General features: G+C 48.8%; 1 protein-coding gene across 5 annotated transcripts in view; it reads right to left on the bottom strand.

Moving 5' to 3' along the window:
* LOC8155637 (plant UBX domain-containing protein 11) overlaps positions 1 to 20,465 on the bottom strand; it is a 63,559-nt gene that overhangs the window by 9,911 nt on the left and 33,183 nt on the right. For all 5 annotated transcript variants that reach the window (XM_021461234.1, XM_002489276.2, XM_021461233.1 and 2 more), the window contains 2 exons: positions 9,277 to 9,489; positions 8,686 to 9,181 (listed from right to left, as the gene is read on the bottom strand). In XM_021461234.1, coding sequence (XP_021316909.1) covers positions 8,686 to 9,181; positions 9,277 to 9,489 — 709 coding nt within the window. The remainder of the gene's footprint in view (positions 1 to 8,685; positions 9,182 to 9,276; positions 9,490 to 20,465) is intronic.

Consider the following 20,465-nt stretch of genomic DNA (forward strand, 5'->3'; position numbering starts at 1 on the left):
CATCATGTATGCGCGCCTTAGGAGGAAGCTGCAATCTGTAAGCCACAGCCCCAATCCGCTCAACGACCTGATAAGGGCCAAAATACCATGGACCAAGCTTTGAAGAGGTGGCAGCTGTAATGCCAACAGCAGTCCATTGGTGGAGACGAAGCAGCACCCAATCACCAGCAGAGAACTCCACATGCCGGTGTTTCTTGTTCTGATGTTCCCGCATTGTATCTTGGGCAAAAATGAGGCAGTCTTTAATTTCTGCCAAGAAGACATCACGGTCCTGGAGCTGTTGATCCACAGCAGCAACACGGGCGGCACCAGGAGTATATGACATCAAAGTTGGAGGTGCCCGGCCATAGACCACCTCAAAAGGCGTGGCCCGAAGAGCAGATTGGTACGAGGTGTTGAAGCAGAACTCTGCCCAAGGAAGCCACTGCAGCCAGGAGCGAGGATGGTCACCAGCAAGGCACCGCAGGTACATCACGATGATGCGGTTAGTGACCTCAGACTGGCCGTCTGTCTGTGGGTGGAAGGCCGAACCACGCAGGAGCTTTACACCAGCAAGCTTGAACAGTTCCTCCCAAAAGCGGCTGGTGAAGACCGTGGCACGATCGCTCACAATCGAACACGGAAAGCCATGAAGCCGGACGATGTTCTCGAAGAAAGCTCGAGTCACAGACTGCGGAGTAGGGGTGACTCAAGGCGACAAAAGGAGCCATCTTGGAGAAGCGGTCAACGATGGTCAGGATGACCGACTTCCCACCAACCCGAGGGAACCCTTCCACAAAGTCCATGGCGATGTCGCTCCAAACTTGAGATGGCACCAGCAGGGGCTGGAGAAGACCAGCCGGGTGGAGATGTTCAGTCTTATTGCGCTGACACACAGCGCAGCCATGAACGAAGGAGCGGACCAGCTGATGAAGCCGGCTGTTGTAGAAGGAAGACCGCAGCCGGTTGAGGGTTTTTGGAACACCCTCATGACCAGCCTCATGAGCATCATGGAGTTGTGGCCACAAACTGGAGCCCTCCGGAATGAAGACACGGCTGTTGTAGAGCAGTAAGCCGTCAACCAATGTCCAGCCAGTCGGCGCGGTACCAGCAGCAAGCTGTTGAAAAATGTTCTAGGCCGCTGGGTCATCCTGTAACTCTGCACGCAATGCTTCATAGTCAGTGAAGAGAGGCCCAGAGATGGACAGGACCGCCGCCTCCGCGTCCCGGTGGGCGAGCGCGTCCGCAACAGTGTTGAGCTTCCCAGCACGGTACTCAACGGTGAGGTCATAGCTGAACAGCTTAGACACCCATGTGTGCTGAGGAATGGTCGTCAAGCGCTGGTCGAGGAGGAACTTGAGGCTCCAATGATCGGTCCGGATGGTGAACGCCCGCCCCCAGAGATAAGGCCGGCAATGACAGACAGCCTTGACCAGCCCAAAGAGTTCGCGCTCATAAGCTAGCAACTTGGCATGGTGAGAGGCAACCGGCCGGCTGAAGAAGGCAATGGGGCCGTCGCCTTGATGCAGCACAGCGGCGAACCCAGTGCCGGACGCATCGCAGTCCACCACGAACCGCTTGGTGAAGTCCGGAAGCTGAAGTAGTGGTGCAGTGATCAACGCAGACTTGAGAGTGAGGAAGGCTGTGTCAGCCTCCACTGTCCAGGTGAAGCTCTCCCACTTGAGAAGAGCAGTCAACGGTGCTGCCACACTACTGTACCCGGCGATAAACTTCCTGTAGTAGCCGGTGAGGCCGAGGAAGCTGCGCAGTGCCCGAACCAAACGTGGTCGTGGCCATGCCTCCACCGCAGCAACCTTGTCAGCATCCATGGCAACCCCCTCGGCTGTGATAATGTGACCGAGGTAGGCCACAGATGGTTCGCTGATGGAACACTTGGAGAGCTTGGCGAAGAGGCGATGGTCGCGCATTTGCTGCAGCACAGCCTTGACATGCTATAAGTGCTCAGCCCATGTACGGCTGTAGATTAGGATATCATAAAAAAAACTAAGACAAAGTGGCAGAGGAACTGTTTCAGCATGTCATTCATGCGCCTAGAACGTCGAGGGCGCGTTGGTGAGGCCGAAGGGCATGACGAGGAACTCGATATGCCCGCGGTGCGTCCGGAAAGCCGTCTTGGCGATGTCGTCCGGGTGCATGCGCACGAGTGCAGCAACTCCTCCAGCACAGCGCGGGGGTCAGCGAGGGCAAGAGCAGCGACTCCCCGGCTGCGTACGCCGGTCCAGTGATGGGAGCGACCATTGTGCTAGAAGGACATCGCCAGAGCGCCGAAGTCCCAAATGATAGGGCCCAGCGTCCAAAGCCACTGGACACCAAGCACCAGGTCAAAGCCACCCAAGTCCAGCGTGAAGTAGCTGGACACCAAGCACCAGGTCAAAGCCACCCAAGTCCAGCGTGAAGTAGTCGATGGAGAAGGCCTCGCTGCCGATGATGACCGGGGTAGCGAGGCAGACGCCCGGGCTGCGCACCCGGTCACCGTTAGCCACCATGACGTTGAGGCCAGCACGCGGGGTGACAGTGAGACCCAGGCGCTGCGCAAGCGCGGAGTGAATGAACATCTGGGTGGAGACGGTATCCACCAGTGCACGCAACTATACGCCACCTACTGTCACCTGCAGCAACATAGAGTCAGCGGAGTTGAGTCCAGTGAGAGCATGGAGGGAGATCTCCAAGTCGGTGATGTCCCTGAGGGGGTCCAACTCGTCATCCCCCAGGTCCATGAGAAAGACGCCACCCCTAGCCGCACACTTGTGCTCCTTGCCGAACGGCTTGGGGCAGAAGTAGCATTGGCCGTTCTGCCGTTTTTCCTGCATCTCGGCCGCCGTGAGACGGCGAAAGCGAGGTCGTGACCCTTCGGCCTTGCCATCCGGGGCAGGGCCACCCGTGCTGGTGGTAGCACTGGCACGGCGAACCGACGGCTTCGACGCCGAGGAGCTGTTGACGGCGGAGGCCTCTAAATGTCGCTGCTCATACGCCCGAGCAAGGCTCATGGCCGGCTGTAGATTTGCAGGGTGCTGAAGCTCGACGTCGTGGGCGAGTGGCTGCCCCAGGCCGCCGGTGTAGAGGTCAATGGCCGTCTGCATGGAGAGATGATCGCAGCGCGCTAGCAGGGCCTGGAAGCGACGGGAGTACTCCTCCACGGAGCAAGTGCGCACCAAGGCTTTGATCTCGCCCACCGAGTTAGAGCGGATGGGCGGCCCGAAGCGAAGATTAACGAACTCGACGAACCAGGGCCAGGGTACCAAGCTGAAATCCCGCTCCATCTGATAATATCATTCTGTTGTTGTGCCATTCAGATAGAGGGACGCCATCCACACCTTCTCGTCCTCGGGAACACAGTGGCCACGGAAGTAGTTCTCTGATTTGTTGAGCCAGGTGAGGGGTTCAGACTCGCCATCAAAAGTGGGGAAGGGAATCTTCAATCTTGGGTGCCCGGTGGGGCTCGTGGTGGCGATCGAACGGGCAGCGTCCACCAATGTCGAAGGAGCGGTCGAAATCACGACCTCCCCGACGGAAGTCACGTCCGCTGTTGGGGAACTCGCGGCTGGCGAAGCCCCACATGCCGCGGTCGGTGTAGTCGCGTGGCCCGCGGTCAACGAAGCCGCCCCCATCGCGCGCGTCGTAGTCGCGCGGTTCGCGATCGCCGTAGCTGTAACACCCTAGGTGTTAAGCATGCACTTAGTCTCATCAAAGTCATGCATAAGCACTCTCATCAATCATAAGCATCAGGAGCATGTCATTCTTTTAAGAATATGGTTTTATGTGCATCATTTCATGTGCTTTAATTATGTTAAAAATGTGATGCTTGTTTCTAAAATTGTGAAATATTCAAATTAGGTTGCTTTATGTGTAAAAAGAATATTAGAACATTTTTGTGCAATTTTTGGAGCTATGGAATTTGAGAAATGGAATTTATACAAAATATCCAAAATAACTTTATTTAAAAACCTAGAACTAAGTTTTAATTTGTAATTCAAATTCTATTTAGAATTTGGTCTTACCTATTAAAGCAAAGTTGTAGAGCTTTTAGTTTGGCACCACTTTGCTTCTGGGTGAAGATGGTGAAAATAATTTGAAAATGGTCAAAATGCTTTTGGAAGAGGATTTAAGAAAAGAAAATTTAAAAAAAAAAATGGAAAAGGGAAAAGGGGGCGCTAGCAGGCCGCGGCCTCGCTTCTGGCCCACTGGCCGAAGCCGGCTCGGCCCGCCCGCGCTCTCCCCTCCCCCTTCCCCGCGCTCGTGCCCGCGTCCGCGCGCGGACGGCCTCGCCGCGACGCCGTGGCACGCCGGCAGGACTCGGCCGCCGCGTGGCGGGCATGCGGCAGCGAGGACGCGCCCCGGTCGGCCACCAAAGCGCCCCGGTCGCGCTCGCCTCCGCCCCTGCTCCCATTTGCGCCCATCAGCTCCCTCTCTCTCGCCCTCTCGCCCTCGCCCCGCACGCGCAGAGCGCCGCCGTCGCCATTGGAGCCCGAGCTCCGCCTCGGCTGTTCCTCCCCCGTGCGTGCGCCATTCTTCAATTAGTTCTTCCCCGAGCTTCGCCCTCGCTCCGCCGTTGCGGAACGCTCATCTGAGCGCTCGGTAAGGCACGGTGAGCCCCGCTCGCCCTCGCTTTCTTCTCCGGCGAGAGCTCCGCCGCCGCACGCGTGGTCCGCGCGTCTCCATGCCTTCCGGTGCTGCGTAGTTGGCGCATCGTGTTCGCCTTGGCACCGCGATGCTCGCAAGCCCCTCCAGCCACGCTCTACCGAGCCGGCGTCCCGTACCGACGATGAGCAGCGCCGCCGCTCCGCCATGGCCGGTGGCGAGCCTGCTCCGGTCCGTTTTAGGCCGCGCAAATGGGTGCGCTAGGTCCGCCGTGAGCCGTAGAGCGTGTAGAGCCGCTTGATTCGCCGACGGTGAGCTCCGGCTCGCCGGAGCTCCTCCCCCTCTGCGCTCTGACCAGCGGGCCCGGCTGGCAGGCGGGTCCGCTCGTCAGCGGCCGCGGGTGCACTGCACCGGGTGCACCTAGCATGTCTCGGGGTGGATTTGATTTGTTTTCAGAAAAATAATTTCCAAAAAATGATTGAAATGTTTAAAAATCCATATCTTGATGAATATAGCTTCAAAAATTGTGAAATAAATTTTGGTGTATTCCTTATTTCCAGATCTATAGCCTAGTATGTTTGCATGTCGTGACTAAGTAACTTTTCTGTGTAAGTATATTTAATCCATGTTTTTGTCAAACTTGGAAAATGCATAATAAACGAAATAGGGCTCTGAAAAATGTAAAATTTGTTTTGCTGGCTCTGCATGTGTGTTTAATCACTGAGAAAATATTGTTACATATTATTTGGTGTATAAATGAATTTATGGTAATTTAAATGCTTGCATGGCAGTACTTTATGATTTTTAATAATTAAATGGGTCATGCAATAAATCTGGAAAATTTTGTGGGTGTTTCTTATGATATTAGACAAATTGTAAAAATATGAAATCTGTTGTTTGACACTTATATCACAGTAGGGTGATTATACTTACTTTATTACTTAATCTTGTGATTTTTGTGGCTCAAAATAAGTAACCAAAAATTATGAAAAATTTTCATTAAACTTTATGCTTAGCTGGAAGTCTCCTGTAATTTTTGTGGAATTTATTGATGAACAGAATTGCATGTCATTTTTAATGGGCTTAGAAATGAATAAAGAAAACTATGAATGGTTGTATATATAGGTTGAATGGAATAAGTTGGGTTTGGTGTATCTTTGAAGCATCATGGAGGTTGCTGGTTGCATTTGAAAAAAAATAATTATAGAAGAGAATATAATAGATGTTTGATTTAATTGTTTATTCTTGGATGATGTTGACTACCTTGTAATAAGCATGACCAAGTGCATTACCTATGCATCATAACATGACTCCTTTGGTACTCTCTCATATAAGCATCCACTCGGGCATCTCGCACTCCACTCATGAGCATATATGCATCATACAGGCTCGCAGGAGAACGAGGTGGGACCCGAGGAACCCGAGGAGCTTCACGAGCAGGAACCTCCGGAAGCACAGGAACCCGGAGAGGAACTGAAGGAGTGTCCGGATCACCGACCCAGCACGTTTGAGAAAGGCAAGCCCCGGAGCATTCTAAGTCTCCCTATTCTCGCTAACTTATGTGATGCACTATACTTGTTCTACTACTGCATTTAAGTGGTAGGAGTTGCCTGATACCGTTGCTGCATATGTACTCCTTGTTATCCCTACTCGTTTATCTACCTTGTCCTATGTAGATAGGCGCGGAGTCTATGCTTAGCTTGCTTAGTCCGGTAGAAGTCGGGTGATGTCCTGTCACCTGCGAGATATAGGTGGATATCTGCTTGATTAAGCAGTGGTTGCTTGGGGAAAGAAATAACCAAGTGTGGAATGTAATTGGAGACCGGGCAGGGTCTTATGGTGGGTTTCCCATAGTGCCCCTGCCTGTGTCGATTAAGGACCGATTGTTGACGGCCCTCTTGTCATGTTGAACGCATGCCCCACACTTAGCTGGAAGGATAAGTCGTTCCGACCGCGAAGCCTGAACACTATCCGGGCCGGGAGTCGAGCCGCCATGCGCTGTATTGGTGATGGTTGAGGAGAACGACGAGGGCGCGGCGCGCAACCTTGGTATACCTTGGATACCTCGGTCGCCGGAACGGTCCTCGGGTACTGGCGGTGCCTGCCGAACCCGCGAATTGGTCCTGGATAGTGTAATACGGTGATCTGTAGCTCACTTGATCAGTGAGTGTGGTTTGTGTGGGGAATACCTCGCCAGCTGGTTAGAAATCGATTCGAATCGCCATCGCCCCTGGATAGTGAGCACTTGACATGAGCCCTGTCCTCGTAGTAAGGACTATGGAACACTTGGGTTATAATGAAACGGGTTTATGACTGCTATGATGAGGTACTATCATAGTCTCATACTTGCTTGTAATAGCACAGGAGCAAACCTAGATAATAGGTAATGATACTTTCAACTTGAGCAGATTAAAAGAAGAAAAAAATTTATGTAGGTTAGGGTAATAAAACCTTGTGGTCTTTGCAAAATGGTTGTCAGCTACCCCACTAAATAGCCTTCATGATCCTTGATGAGTCTTTATTTTAAGTTATGACGGGTAAGTCTAGCTGAGTACCTTCTCGTACTCAGGGTTCTACTCCCATGTTGTTTTGCAGATGGTCAAATGTACTATGGTTATTGCATCCTCTGTCTGTACCCAGCTATGGGTGATGACTAGACCAAGGGCGATGGTCACTTCGTCTCTTCTTTTGCTTTTGTGGGAATGACCGAACTATGACACTGTATCAGACTTATCGTGTGTGTTGTATTTTCGAACTATGAAGCTTCCGCTACTTGAAGAATTTGGTTTGTAATAACTTAAGTACTCCGATGTGTTTCATGAATGTTGTAATCTGGATGTACTTGTGGATGGCGGCCGCTAAACTTATTACGATCTTGGCTGTTATGCGATGTGTGGTTTGAAATCCTTCGAGATTTCACGGACTACCGGGATTATATGGGCTTAAGCGTGATGGTTCGACTATGCAAATGGTCACTATTAGGCTTAATCTCTTATAATTTGGTCGGTTCTGTTACAGTAGCCACCCCCGCCGCGCGTGTCGTAACCACGCATGCTGCGATCGTCGCAGCCGCGCGCGCGAGCCGCGCCCGTCGTAGTCGCGTCCGCCGCGGCTGTAAAAGTCGCGGTCGAAGCCACGCGAATCAAAGCCGCACGCAAATCGATCGCGGTCCCACGGCGCCTGGTCGCGGAATGTGGCCCACGCGCGGAATCGAACGCGTGGCGCGTGGCGTCGTCCTCGGGGCCGTCATCTTTGCCAGAGTCTTTGCCGGAGTCGTGGTTGCCTATCTCCACGCGCGCAAGGCGAGCATCAACAAGAAGAGGATAGCGAGGCACTGAGTTGAGGCGATTGTTGATGGTGGTGAGCTGGCCTAAGATGCGATCGAGCTTCGCGTCCATGGCTGCAGGATCGGTCACGGTGCCGGACATGGATGTCGATGCACCAGTAGAGGTCTCCGATACCAAATTGATACGGCGTTGCCGCTGAGGGGTGTGCAGGGGAGATTGGAGAAGAAGGTGAGACTGTGAATTGGAACGAAGAGGATAGCGAGGCAATTGCGCGGTGGGGAATTCATCAGCGGCAGCGGCAGAATCGCGCACAGCCACCGTCGAAGATGAACCCCACCCGCTAGGGAGGTTTTGTCGAGTCAAGTCATCGTTATAAGTTGGTTAGATTGCAGCTCGAGGAGGAGCTGCATGTCCAGGTGGGATGTAGTGTTAGAGTATGTCAGGGGCATATTAGACTAATTAGAGATAAGAGTCGCTTGCTTAGAGAAGTAAGCCTTGCTTAGGAGTCAAGTAAACCTCTCTACATAAGGAGAGGAGATGTATCGATCTAATCAAGCAAGAATCAAGAGGAAAACCCTTCCCTCTTGCTCGGCCATGGGTAAGGCCCCCGGCCGGCCATCTCCCTCCCTCACAGGCCTAGCCGCCGCCACAACATCCGGTGTGAACAGTACCCGCGAATACTGTAGCTCCGCGGGTACTGTAGCACACAAGCCGCTGCTTCCCCATCTCACCCCTTTCAATCCTAGCTGCCACAACAATGAAGAAGAAATACGTAGTGACGTCAACACAAACGATTTCTTCCAAAAATAATGATTCGTACCTTGTTCAGAGAAAACTCTTTTTGGATAAACCAGAGAAAGATCATATGAGCTAAGCTCATTGCCTTTGTTTTCATCCACAAAATTCTTCACTTTCCTTAAAACATCTTGTTTTGTTACTTTGATCTCCAGTCTATTTCCACTGGGCATACGAATACTAAGCTGAATATCATCTGACTTCACAAAAATAAGAGGTGGGGCAGATGTTGTTGCCTTGTCTTGTTCCACAAGTGACTGGGAAGAAACTCCTCTATTAGTGAGTGTACTAGGAGTATCCTCCAAGGAGACAGAAGTGTGACTTCCATCATTTTTGTTCTTTCTTTTCACTGATGCTGTAATGTATTCTCCTTTTGGATCTGCAGAACTGACCATATTTGACTTCCTTGAACTATCAACCAAATCACAACTAAATTCAGTACTTGTTGAACCTAGCTCCTCAACAGTTCTATCACCCGAGTCTGATTTTGACCCTTCTCTTTCATTAATCTCAAGAGGTTCCTGGTGCAGATAAGCAGTGTTTTATCACATTAACTTACGTACAGCATGGGGTGAAACACCCCAATAACAGAATACAGGCAAGAAAAGCAACTTACATAAAGGGTGGTGCTACTAGGAACTTGTGACACCAGATCAGTTGAATGGGCAACTCCACTGGCACCAAAAACATCTGGTGATTGACTGGATAAATCAGAAGGATTTTCTAAAGTAGAAGAGCTCCCTTGAGCTAGCAAAACAGTAGTAGCAGTATTCACAGATTCAACATTTCTTGAAGCAAGCGATGCTGTCAACAAGGTCGCCGCTGTCTCCTATAAAAATTTACAGGAACATATCTTTAGAACAGCACTACTGGTAGTCAAAAGGCCAACGAACAGACTAACACAATTCACATGGTATCTTTTCAAGAGCTCTAGTGACAGGCCAAATTCCTCAAAACTTTCATAAAGAAATAAAAGGCCATATTATTTTCTTTCCTCAAAGATATGATCTTAGTATGAGAAAGTACTCTGTAGTACCATGCTAGAACACATGATCACAGCTCAATGGTTACAGTTTCCACAACGGGATACCCAAACTTCATTACCATAAAGCAACGAAACTGAAGGAGAATATAATTGGTGGAATATTTGATATATTGCATTGGGCCTCATGGACTGATTATATAGGGTACAAAGGACTAACACCTTATGTGGGTACACAATATGGTACTATTCCTAGTTACTCTAACATCCCCCCGCAGTCATAGCGGGAGCGCTACAGACGGTAAGACTAGAGAAAAAGCTGATAAGCGAATGATACCATGAAGGAAAATATAATTGGTGGAGTGATATATTGCATTGGGCCTCATGGACTGATTATATAGGATACATAGAACTAACACCTTATGTGGGTATTGGTACTATTCCTATTTACTCTAACAGAAACTACCGCCACTTCAAGGTCAAACCAACTGAAGAACCACCTACTGTATACGAAACGAGCACAGCCTGAATGGTTACATTTGAGCAATGAAATACGAAAAGTCAGTAAGACTTGTCACTTGGAGTGGCCTAAATTCATAACAGAGATATAGGCCTATTTGTGTAGGCTGTACAGGTGGACCTAGAGCCAAACCCTCCAATTACTGTGGAAAATGCACTGATGTCCCAAACAATTTAAAGGAATTTGGTCTAGTTCCAGGCTTTGAACAAGCCCTCAATAGGTTCTTCTATACCATTATTATTAGATTATCTTAAACAAAGGTGTGTGTATCCGACAATGTCCATGCCCTAAACAATTATCAAAAGTGTGTTGTTAAGCCAATAAAACTACACACCCTCCATTTATGAAATAGACAAAGGATCAAATCAAACAGATTCAGAGAACTGCCGAACTAAACAGTACACAACCTCACTAAAGGCAGGCACTAGCATGCTATAGATGATCTCAAGTTGGTTCTCAAGCCTGCTGGTATCCATGATGCTACACTTACTGTGCTCTATTCGCGACTATTTTTTTCTCACTGAAATGAAACTATACTAAAATGAATCATGGAACCTAAACCTCAACTATAAGATATAAGACTAAGTGAGTCATGATTTTACGTTAAAGAAGATCCAGAAGGGCAAATCCCAAATAAGTTGGGTAAAGGAAAAAGGGAGAGCATGGTTCCATCAACAGAATTTGAAGGGTTCTCTGTAAAGTTCCAGAGGAAAGAGACAAATTGAAAGTACAGAAGGGCGGCAGGCAGTAGAATTTACAAGGACCCACTCACTACCAAATGGCAACAGCCAATGGCAGGATGGACATGAAATCATGCAAGGACACAACCCCCCCCCCCCCCCAAACCCCCTGTTAAATGGGGGTAAGATAGCCCCCAGGTATTGATTTAAGAAGACTTTCTCACGTAGGTCAAGAAAAACCCTGACTCCTGTAGCCCATGTGAGAACAACCACGACCAGGGCCAAGCCTCAGACCTATGCTTTGGCGTGGGACAGACGAGGGGAATTTTTTAACCAAACCTGATAATTCGCTCCAACAGGAAATTGAACCCAGGACCCGGGGAGTGCTACTCAAGCCACCTAACCAACTCAGCTGAGGCCCTTTCGCAGGACCTGAGAGCATGGGTAAGGCAGCCCACAATTCCATTTCCTGGACCCTACCTTGTTGGGGAGCCGGTACACCAGTGACAAGGTGTGCATGGCTCCCATATGCAAAAGATACCTATAGCTAGAAATTGCTGAGAATGTCACTCCAAAACTGACAACCCTGTGTGCCGCTTAATGTCCACTCAGCACCTTGCAACTTCCACCTCTGATGCTTGTTACTCCCTCGACTATCCAATTATGTTCTCAATTTCTCATTGTAGTAAGGTGGAATCTCTAATCCCTCTCCAATTGGTTTGACATTAATTGTCTCAATTAATTCTGTTAACATTGTTGGAATAAAAGTGAATTGCCCACCTCTCCCCATCAGCTTAAGCTTTTGGGTTGAACAGGTCGGTGCATGCTGTTAGAGTAAATAGGAATAGTACCACATTGTGTATCCACATAAGGTGTTAGTCCTATGTACCCTATATAATCAGCCCATGAGGCCCAATGCAATATATCAAATATTCCACCAATTATATTTTCCTTCATGGTATCATTCGCCTAGGTTTAGATTCTAACCCTAGCCGCCGCCGCTTCCACACTGCGCACCCCCGGGGAGAGGTCGATCTCCACCGGGGGCAGCGCCTCTCTTTAGGTGCCCGATCCTATTGATTCGGCTGCCGTCGTCATCGTCGCACAACAGATCAGGATCTCCCCTACGTCATCGCCAGGTTGCCGCCGCTGCCTTGTCCCCGGGCCCGTCGCCGGCTGTCGCCATCAACACCCGATCTTCATCGCATGGAGGCGGATGGATCTCGCCCCGTCCCGTGCCGCCGTGGTGGCGGCCAGGGCCAGCCACACGCCTTGACCCTGCGCTGCCAAGGAGGCAGCCAGATCTAGCGTGTCGCTATTGCTGAGCGGATCTGCCCATCTCCACCTCGTCGATCTGCGTTGGCGCTTTCGACCCCGCGTGTTCGTGACTCGCCGTGCGCCTTGCGCCGCCCGATCGGGACACACCGCTGCCGTCATGTCGTCTTGCTGGGTACACCTGATCTGCTGCTGCTCTGCTGCTGCTGTATCTTTTTGGTTTGCCGGATCACTGATCGGGATTGAGTCGCCCACCGCCCGTCGACCTCGCGCGTTCTACTCCACCATCGGCATCGACTTCATCGACACCGTCTCCGAGTACTACGTGCATCTTCTCCGAGCAATAGGGCTGCTGTTGTGTCGCCTCATCGGGCCACAACATCGTTGTCCGTGTGTACACTTCGTCGTTGCATCTTCATCGCCGTCATCTGTGCATCGACGACTGTGTTGCGCAATCCCTGCTGCGCCATCCGTCTGCACAAGGTCTTCGTCCTGCTGATTGGGTCTTCGTCATCGAGCTGCCACTACCCGCGTCGTCGCTGAGACCTACTCGCCGACGCGTCTTCTCCCGCATTGCTTCTTCTTCGTCCAGCACAACCACACGGTTGGGGCCCTCTCCCTTGTACGCTTGGTATTGGCAACACTGACGCGTGCTTTCGTCCCCGACGCGTTGCTGGATCTGGCAAATCTAGCTGCGCCTCGGCGCTCAGGCGACTTGACTGCATCGACTTCGGCATCGACCCTCCCGTTCCTACCCCGTCTGCCTCGATTGCGTCGTCGCCCTTCTTCTACGACGGTCCTGATTGCATCGACTTCGGCATCGCCCCCTCCCACGACGACTGCCTCGACGCGTCTCCGTCATTCCCCTTGTGTGCCTGCAGCTCCATCGACACGCAACCCAACTACAACTACATCGACCTCGGCGCCATCTTCAGCATGACTTCTTTGACCACGGCTACTGCGCCCTTACGCTCAGCTACCTCGACATCGGCACAAAGGGCTACCGCTTTGCATAAGGACTCATCGGCTTCTTCTCCAGCCACAGCTTACACGACGCATCGACTGTTATGACTACGAGGGGATGCTACTTATCAGCTTCTTCTCTAGTCTTACCATCTGTAGCGCTCCCGCTGTGACTGCGGGGGATGTTAGAGTAAATAGAAATAGTACCACATTGTGTATCCACATAAGGTGTTAGTCCTATGTACCCTATATAATCAGCCCATGAGGCCCAATGCAATATATCAAATATTCCACCAATTATATTTTCCTTCACATGCAACTCAATATGGTATTAGAGCTAGAGGTCTCGAGTTCGAATCCTGGTTTTTTTTTCAAATAATTGTTGCTCGCTCCTATTCCACGTCTGAGGCCTGAGGGAGCCTCCACGTGAGGGAGAGTGTTGAATATAAGTGAATTGCCCACCTCTCCCCATCAGAGGTCTCGAGTTTGAATCCTAGTTAGTGCAATTAAATAAAATAATTGTTGCTCGCTCCTGTTCCACGTCTAAGGCCTGAGGGAGCCTCCATGTGAGGGGGGGTGTTGGAATATAAGTGAAATGTCCACCGCTCCCCATCAGCTTAAGCTTTTGGGTTGAACTGGTCGGTGCATGCAACTCAATAAACATTTATTGAGACTTGGAAGTATATACCATCAACCACACCTTTCATTTGATTTATGATTTAAGTATCGGATGTGTGATACATTAAAACCACATAGGACATGAGACAAAGAAAGAAATCATATATGACTCAACTATTTTTTTTTCTCGAAAACGCAGGAGAGTTGCGCTTCATTATATTAAGAAGAGAGTAAAGGGCAAGAGCCCAAACAACGCTACAACACACACCCACGCACACCCCCCCCCCCCACACACACACACGCACGAACCCACACTCCCCCTGATTGAGTCTAGGATCACATTCGCGCCCGAGACAAGACAGCGCAAGGCGACCACTACAAAATAAAAGACCCTTCTAGCTACCAGGGAGGAGGGCAGTCAGGAATGAAAGCCCTCGAGTAGACCACAGGCGACGTTCCTCACCAGCCGCAATCAAAGCACGACCCAAGTTTGGAGCAGCTACGTCAAAAACGCACCCATTGCGGTGGTTCCAAATAGTCCAAGCTCCAAGGATAATGAGTGAGTTAATTCCTTTTTCTCGAATACGCAGGAGGACTGCGTATCATTGTATTAATAGAAGGAAAAAGTAGACGTACAAGACTCAACACACAACAAAGAACACACACAAAAGCACCCACAAGGGCACCTAGACCGCCTCACACCTCACTTACAAGGTAGCAGAAAAGAGACTCTCAAGACTGATAAACACCCAAAGCCCACTAACCAACATCTAGCCCCTTGGCTCCAGCCAAAGACCAAAGCAGGGCTTCCTCCCGAGCAAGTGTCAGAGCTGTGGGCAAACTCGGGGTGGCTCCAATGAAGACACAGTCATTACGATGCTTCCAGATAGTCCAGGCACCTAATATGACGAGAGAGTTCAGACCTTTTCGCACTTCTCCACTGGCTGTCGAAACCGTCTTTTCCCACCAGGCATCAAAGGAGGAATCAGTAGGCTGCGGGGCAAGAGCAGCCAGCCCAAAGCTATGAAGGATAACAAACCAGAACTGTCTTGCAAACACACAGCCAATTAGCAGATGTTGAATGCTCTCATCCACCTGATCACAGAGCGGACACTGTTCGGGATGGGGGAGGCCACGCCGCGCCAATCTATCGGCTGTCCAGCAACGGTTGTGGGCAACCAACCATAGAAAGAAGCGACATTTTGGGGGCGCCCAAGAGTTCCAAATGCGCTCATAAGGGGCAAAACTGATGGCTCCCTCAAAGAGTATATCATAGGCAGATTTGGCTGTATATTCTCCTGAAGCAGAAAACCTCCATATGTGTTTATCAGGAATCCCTTCCTGCAAAACAATTCCTTCTACAGTATCCCATAATGCAAGGTATTCCAATAGAGCCTGTGCAGGGATCTCCCCCTGAATGTCCTCTATCCATTTGTTCTCCCTGAGAGCCTGCAACACAGTGCGCCTGTTTGCTCTTCTTTTAGAAACCAGAGTAAACAAATTGGGTGCCAGGCTCTGGACACTTTTACCAGAGAGCCATCTGTCCTTCCAGAATAAGGTATTAGCTCCATCCCCAATTTCGGTGGTAGTGGCCAGAGAGAGAAGATCATCAACCTCCTTACTAGTATGGAGAGGCAAGGTTGCCCATGGTTTGCTGGGTTCAGCTTTCTTTAGCCATGGCCATCGTACTCGTAAAGCCACTCCAAGAGCTTTCAGATCAGAAATACCAAGACCTCCAAGCTCCCTGGCCCGACAAACTTTAGGCCAAGCAATGAGACAATGACCACCTTTTGCTTCCTTGCGCCCCCTCCAGAGAAAACCCCTTCTGATTTTATCGATGGCCTTGATTGCCCAAGAGGGTAAATCAGTAGCCATGGCTAGATAGACCATCATAGCTGTTAGAACATGTTGCACTTGCACAGCCCTGCCGGCCTTAGTCATCAAATCAGCCTTCCAACCCGGCAACTGGTCCGCAATTCTATCGATTATTGGCTGAAATTGATCCTTTGTTAGCTTCCTAAGGGAGAGCGGGAGACCCAAATATTTGCAAGGAAAATCCATGATTTCACAAGGCAATAAATTCTGTATCACTTGCAAATCTGTGTCTGTGCATTGGATGGGCATTACACTGCTTTTCTGAATGTTGGTCCTCAACCCTGAAGCATCTCCAAACAGCTGCAGAATGTCAAGAGTCAGGATGATGTCCTCAGGAGCCGGTCTGAGAAAGATGGCCACATCATCAGCGTAAAGGGAGATCCTGTGCTGAATGGGTCTTCTGGACAGTGGTTGCAGCAATCCTTCCTCAGAAGCCCTTGTGACCATCCAGTTTAACACGTCCATAACCAAAATGAAAAGCATCGGGGAAAGGGGATCCCCTTGGCGAAGGCCTCTTCTGTGCTGAATAAAATCACCCGGTGTACCATTGAGGAGTACCTGTGTAGAGGAAGAAGCCAGTAGGCCGCATAACAGATCTCGCCATCTCAATCCAAAACCTAGCTTTTCAAGAATCTGTAGGAGGAACGCCCAGGAAACCGAGTCAAAAGCCTTTGTGATATCCAATTTGAGTAGGATTCTAGGCTGTTTCTGGGAATGAAGAAATCTCGCAGTTTGCTGTACCAGCATAAAGTTATCTTGTATGAACCTGTTCTTGATAAAAGCGCTTTGGTTAGGGGAAACCATTTGATCAAGGCGGCCTGCCAACCTATTGGCAAGGATTTTAGTTACTAGCTTCGCAAAGCTGTGAACTAAGCTAATCGGTCTGAAATCTTTGACCTGATCAGCCTCCGCCTTCTTTGGAATCAAGGTAATATAAGCTGAGTTTAACATCCAGAGATTTCTGAAATCTTTTCTCCACAAGGCATTCAGGGCAGCCATAATATCTTCTTTGATCAGTGCCCAACAGGACTTATAGAATCTTCCAGTAAACCCATCCGGACCTGGAGCTTTGTCTGGAGGTAGGTTTTTTATAGTGTACCAAACCTCTTCTTCAGTGAAAGGGCTATCTAAAGCCTCCAAGTCAAAGGAAGGGATGTCCAAGCTGTCCAAATTGATTGTTCTAACCCGGTCACTCTCTTTGCCAATCAAGTTGGAGTAAAAATCAAAAATAGCAGCAGCCTTCTCTTCATGAGTGGTGAGGATGTTGTCTCCAACTTTCAGTTTTGCTATAAAATTCTATTTTTCCTCTATCTTGCATGTCTATGGAACAACGCAGTATTAGCGTCCCCTTCTTTCAGCCAACCAATTCGAGAACGCTGCCTTGCTATTGTCCTCAAGAGTGAGGTCAAAGCCAAGGCATGCTTCTTGAGATTGTTACGGAGCCATATCTCATTAGCCAGCAGAGTGAGGTCAAAGCCAAGGCATGCTTCTTATGATTTTTCTTCTAAAATATTGTATGCTAACGTCTGCTTGTGCCTGCCATAGTGCTACAGCACAAAGCAGAAAGCTCAGTTGTATGCTAATGTCTGCTTTTCGTTTCTTTTATGTGCATCCAGCAACATGGCAAGCTCAGTTGAAGCACCTGATTATGACCCCAAGACCGATCCAGCAAGGAAAGCAAAATCAAATGATCCAGGCTGGAAATATGCCTACTGGCAGGACCCAGCTAGGAGAGACTGGGTGACATGTATCCTGTGTGGGAATGAGAGTTCAGGAGGCATAAAGAGGTTCAAGCAACATTTGGCCGGTGGATACGGAGATGTAACTCTTTGTACAAAAGTTAGCACTGAAATCAGAAAAGAGATGGAAGCTTACTTGCAAAAGAAGAGAAGAAGGCCTTTAGTCTTAGATGATATTGAGGAGGATGGGGAACCAGAAGATGAAGTTGTGGAGGTAACAGCAGGCGATGTCCAAGCAGCAGCAGCAAATGCAACAGCAAAAGTGGCTGCAAAAAGACCAAGTTCTGAAACGGCTGCCAAGAAAAGGCATGCTATCTTTCAATTCAAGGCTTCAAGAGCTAGCAGTGTCAATTCAACACCAAAGACACCAAAGACAACAAAGTCAGTTGTTGGTATGCTTAGAAGAACACCTGAACAGATAGTAGATCAAAGGCGTGCAAAGGACTTTCAACCCACCATTGAGTCCAGCACAAAGACTAAGGAGGAGAAGCAATATGTGGATTTACAATGGGCACTATGGTTCATGGAGTGTGGTGTAGCCTTTAATGCAGCAAATTTAAGGCAATTTGAAATTGCCTGTGAGGCAACAGCCCAATATGGTTCAGGATACAAGCCTCCAACTAACCAGCAGCTTGGTGAACCTTTGCTTCAAGAATGTGTTAAGGTGACAAGTGCCATGAGGAAGGACCATGAGCAAGCATGGAAGCAATATGGTTGTACACTAATGTCAGATGGATGGACTGATATGAGAGGGCGTCACTTGATTAATTTCCTTGTGAACAGCCCTGAGGGAACGTATTTTCTAGAGTCAGTTGATGCATCAAATCAAGTCCATAGTGCAACAATGCTTGCTGATTTGCTACAGGAGAAGATTGAGGACATTGGAAAGGACAATGTTGTTCAAATTGTGACCGACAATGGTGCTAACTACAAGGCTGCTGGTAAGATCTTGATGGATAGAATTCCCACACTGTTTTGGAGTCCTTGTGCTGCACATTGTTTGGATCTGATGTTGGAAGAAATTGGGAACTTGAAAGCATTCAAGAAACCTATTGCACGTGCTAGGCGTGTCACCACATTCATTTATAGGCATGGGAGGCTTCTTAGTGCAATGAGGGCTCAAACAGGTGGGACTGATCTTGTTAGGGCAGCAAAGACTCGATTTGCCACATCATTTCTGACATTGAAGAGTTTGTACAAGAACAAGGATGCCTTGAAGAGCTTGTTTGTTAGTGAAGCATGGACTGGGAACAACTTGTGTACAACTGCAGCAGGTCAACAAGTGCAAGACATTGTGCTATCTACTGAGTTTTGGAACTCAGTAGAAGATTGCCTAAGAGCTTCAGCACCACTGTTAATTGTTTTGAGGGCTGTTGATGGTGATGAGAAGCCTGCAATGCCAGAGGTCACAGCTCTGATGAATCATGCAAAAGAGAGGATAAAGCAAAGCTTCAATATACAAACCAAGCAGGGCCTGGTCAAGAAAATTATGGACATTATTGAGAAGCGTTGGGTGAACCAAATGGATCATCCACTGTATGGGGCTGCACTATATTTGAACCCAGGAAAATTTTTTCCTCTTCTAAAAGCTAATGACGATGCCACTATTGGGCAGTTAAGAGGCTGTTTTATTGAAGTGCTTGGAAGAATGATACCAGATGTGGAAACACAAATGAAGATCAATAGGCAGGCCATTGAGTATGAAGAGCAACGTGGTGATGCCTTCTCAAACAAAATGGCAAAGGAAAGCTATGACAAAATGAGTCCTCGTAAGTGCTGTTAAACTCAGCTTGCAAATTTCAGCAACTTAATTGCATTCCAAACTCCTAATATGTGTTGTACTTTTCATCCAGTTGATTGGTGGCGTTCTTATGGTGGCCGAGCCATTGAACTACAAAGACTTGCTAAGCGCATAGTTAGTCTTTGTGCTTCATCATCCGGTTGTGAGAGGTGCTGGAGTACCTTCAGTCATGTGAGCATCCTCATAAATTGTGATTAACAAATTTTATTTAGATGCATACAATCTGATTTTTTGTTTTGCTTCCCATCTGTTTTTTTTGTTTGTAGATGCATACAAAGAAAAGGAATAGGCTGCTGCACAAGAGATTGAATGATATTGTGTTTGTTTCATACAATCGGAAGATGAGAACAAGATTTCAGCTTATGCGTGAGAAGGCAGGCAAGAAATATGACCCTTTGGTCATTGAGGAGTTCAATTGGGACAATGAATGGGCTGATTCATTGCATGTGCCCATTCCGAGTGCTCGAGGGTCTGATGCTGTTGATGAGCTCACATGGCAGCATGTTAATGAAGCCACAGGTGCATCACAAGCACTGCGGGGGCGTAATCTTCCTAGGAGAGCTACTGCTACTCTACATTATAGTCGTTCGAGAAATGTTCCTGTTCCAGCTGGTGAAGATGGAGAAGAGGAAGATGAAGTTGAAGACCCACATGATGATGCGGAAGTGAGCGACTGTGAAGAAGATGGCAATGTTCCTGCTACTGAACAAGACAAGGCTGCTGATCCTGATGAGTTTGATGATGGATTTTGAGTGCTGAAACAAAGATTTGCACTCTTGCTGATGGATTCTTTTGTGTCCTGCACCCTTGCTGTACTTTTGTGTTGTCACACACTCCTGTTGTGTGGCTGTGGACTGTGGTGTAGTTGACTTAATTAGTATGCTGTAGAGTTCAGCAGTTTAAGTTTGTGGACTATTTGAGACAGACTATGATGTCATTTGTCATGCTCATGCATGAACTAATGCTTTCTAATTTGTTATTTTGCCTCTTGTGTATTGTTTCCTATTTAATTCTTAGCAAATAGCAACTAATAACATGTTTGATTGCTGAATTCTGTAATTGTCATGCAGGAGAAGAGCTTTTGGAAGGGAAAGGAAGGAACTTGGGATCAAGAATTGGCAACAAACGAGGTATGTATGTGCTGCACTAGTATATAAAAATTCTAGCTTACAACGCCTTACAATGTGTGTTTGGCGTCGCCTAGGCGTCCGCCACAAACGCCTAGGCGTTGTGAAGGGGGTCGGGCGCCGCGCCACGCCGCGGCGCCTCAAAAACATTGCCAGGAACAGAGGCCGGGATGCAGAGGAAATGGGTTGCTTCTAGACTGCCACCGAGAGCATCATCAATCTGAC

This window comes from Sorghum bicolor, chromosome 5 (genome assembly GCF_000003195.3).
Source record: "Sorghum bicolor cultivar BTx623 chromosome 5, Sorghum_bicolor_NCBIv3, whole genome shotgun sequence".
Taxonomy (NCBI): domain Eukaryota; kingdom Viridiplantae; phylum Streptophyta; class Magnoliopsida; order Poales; family Poaceae; genus Sorghum; species Sorghum bicolor.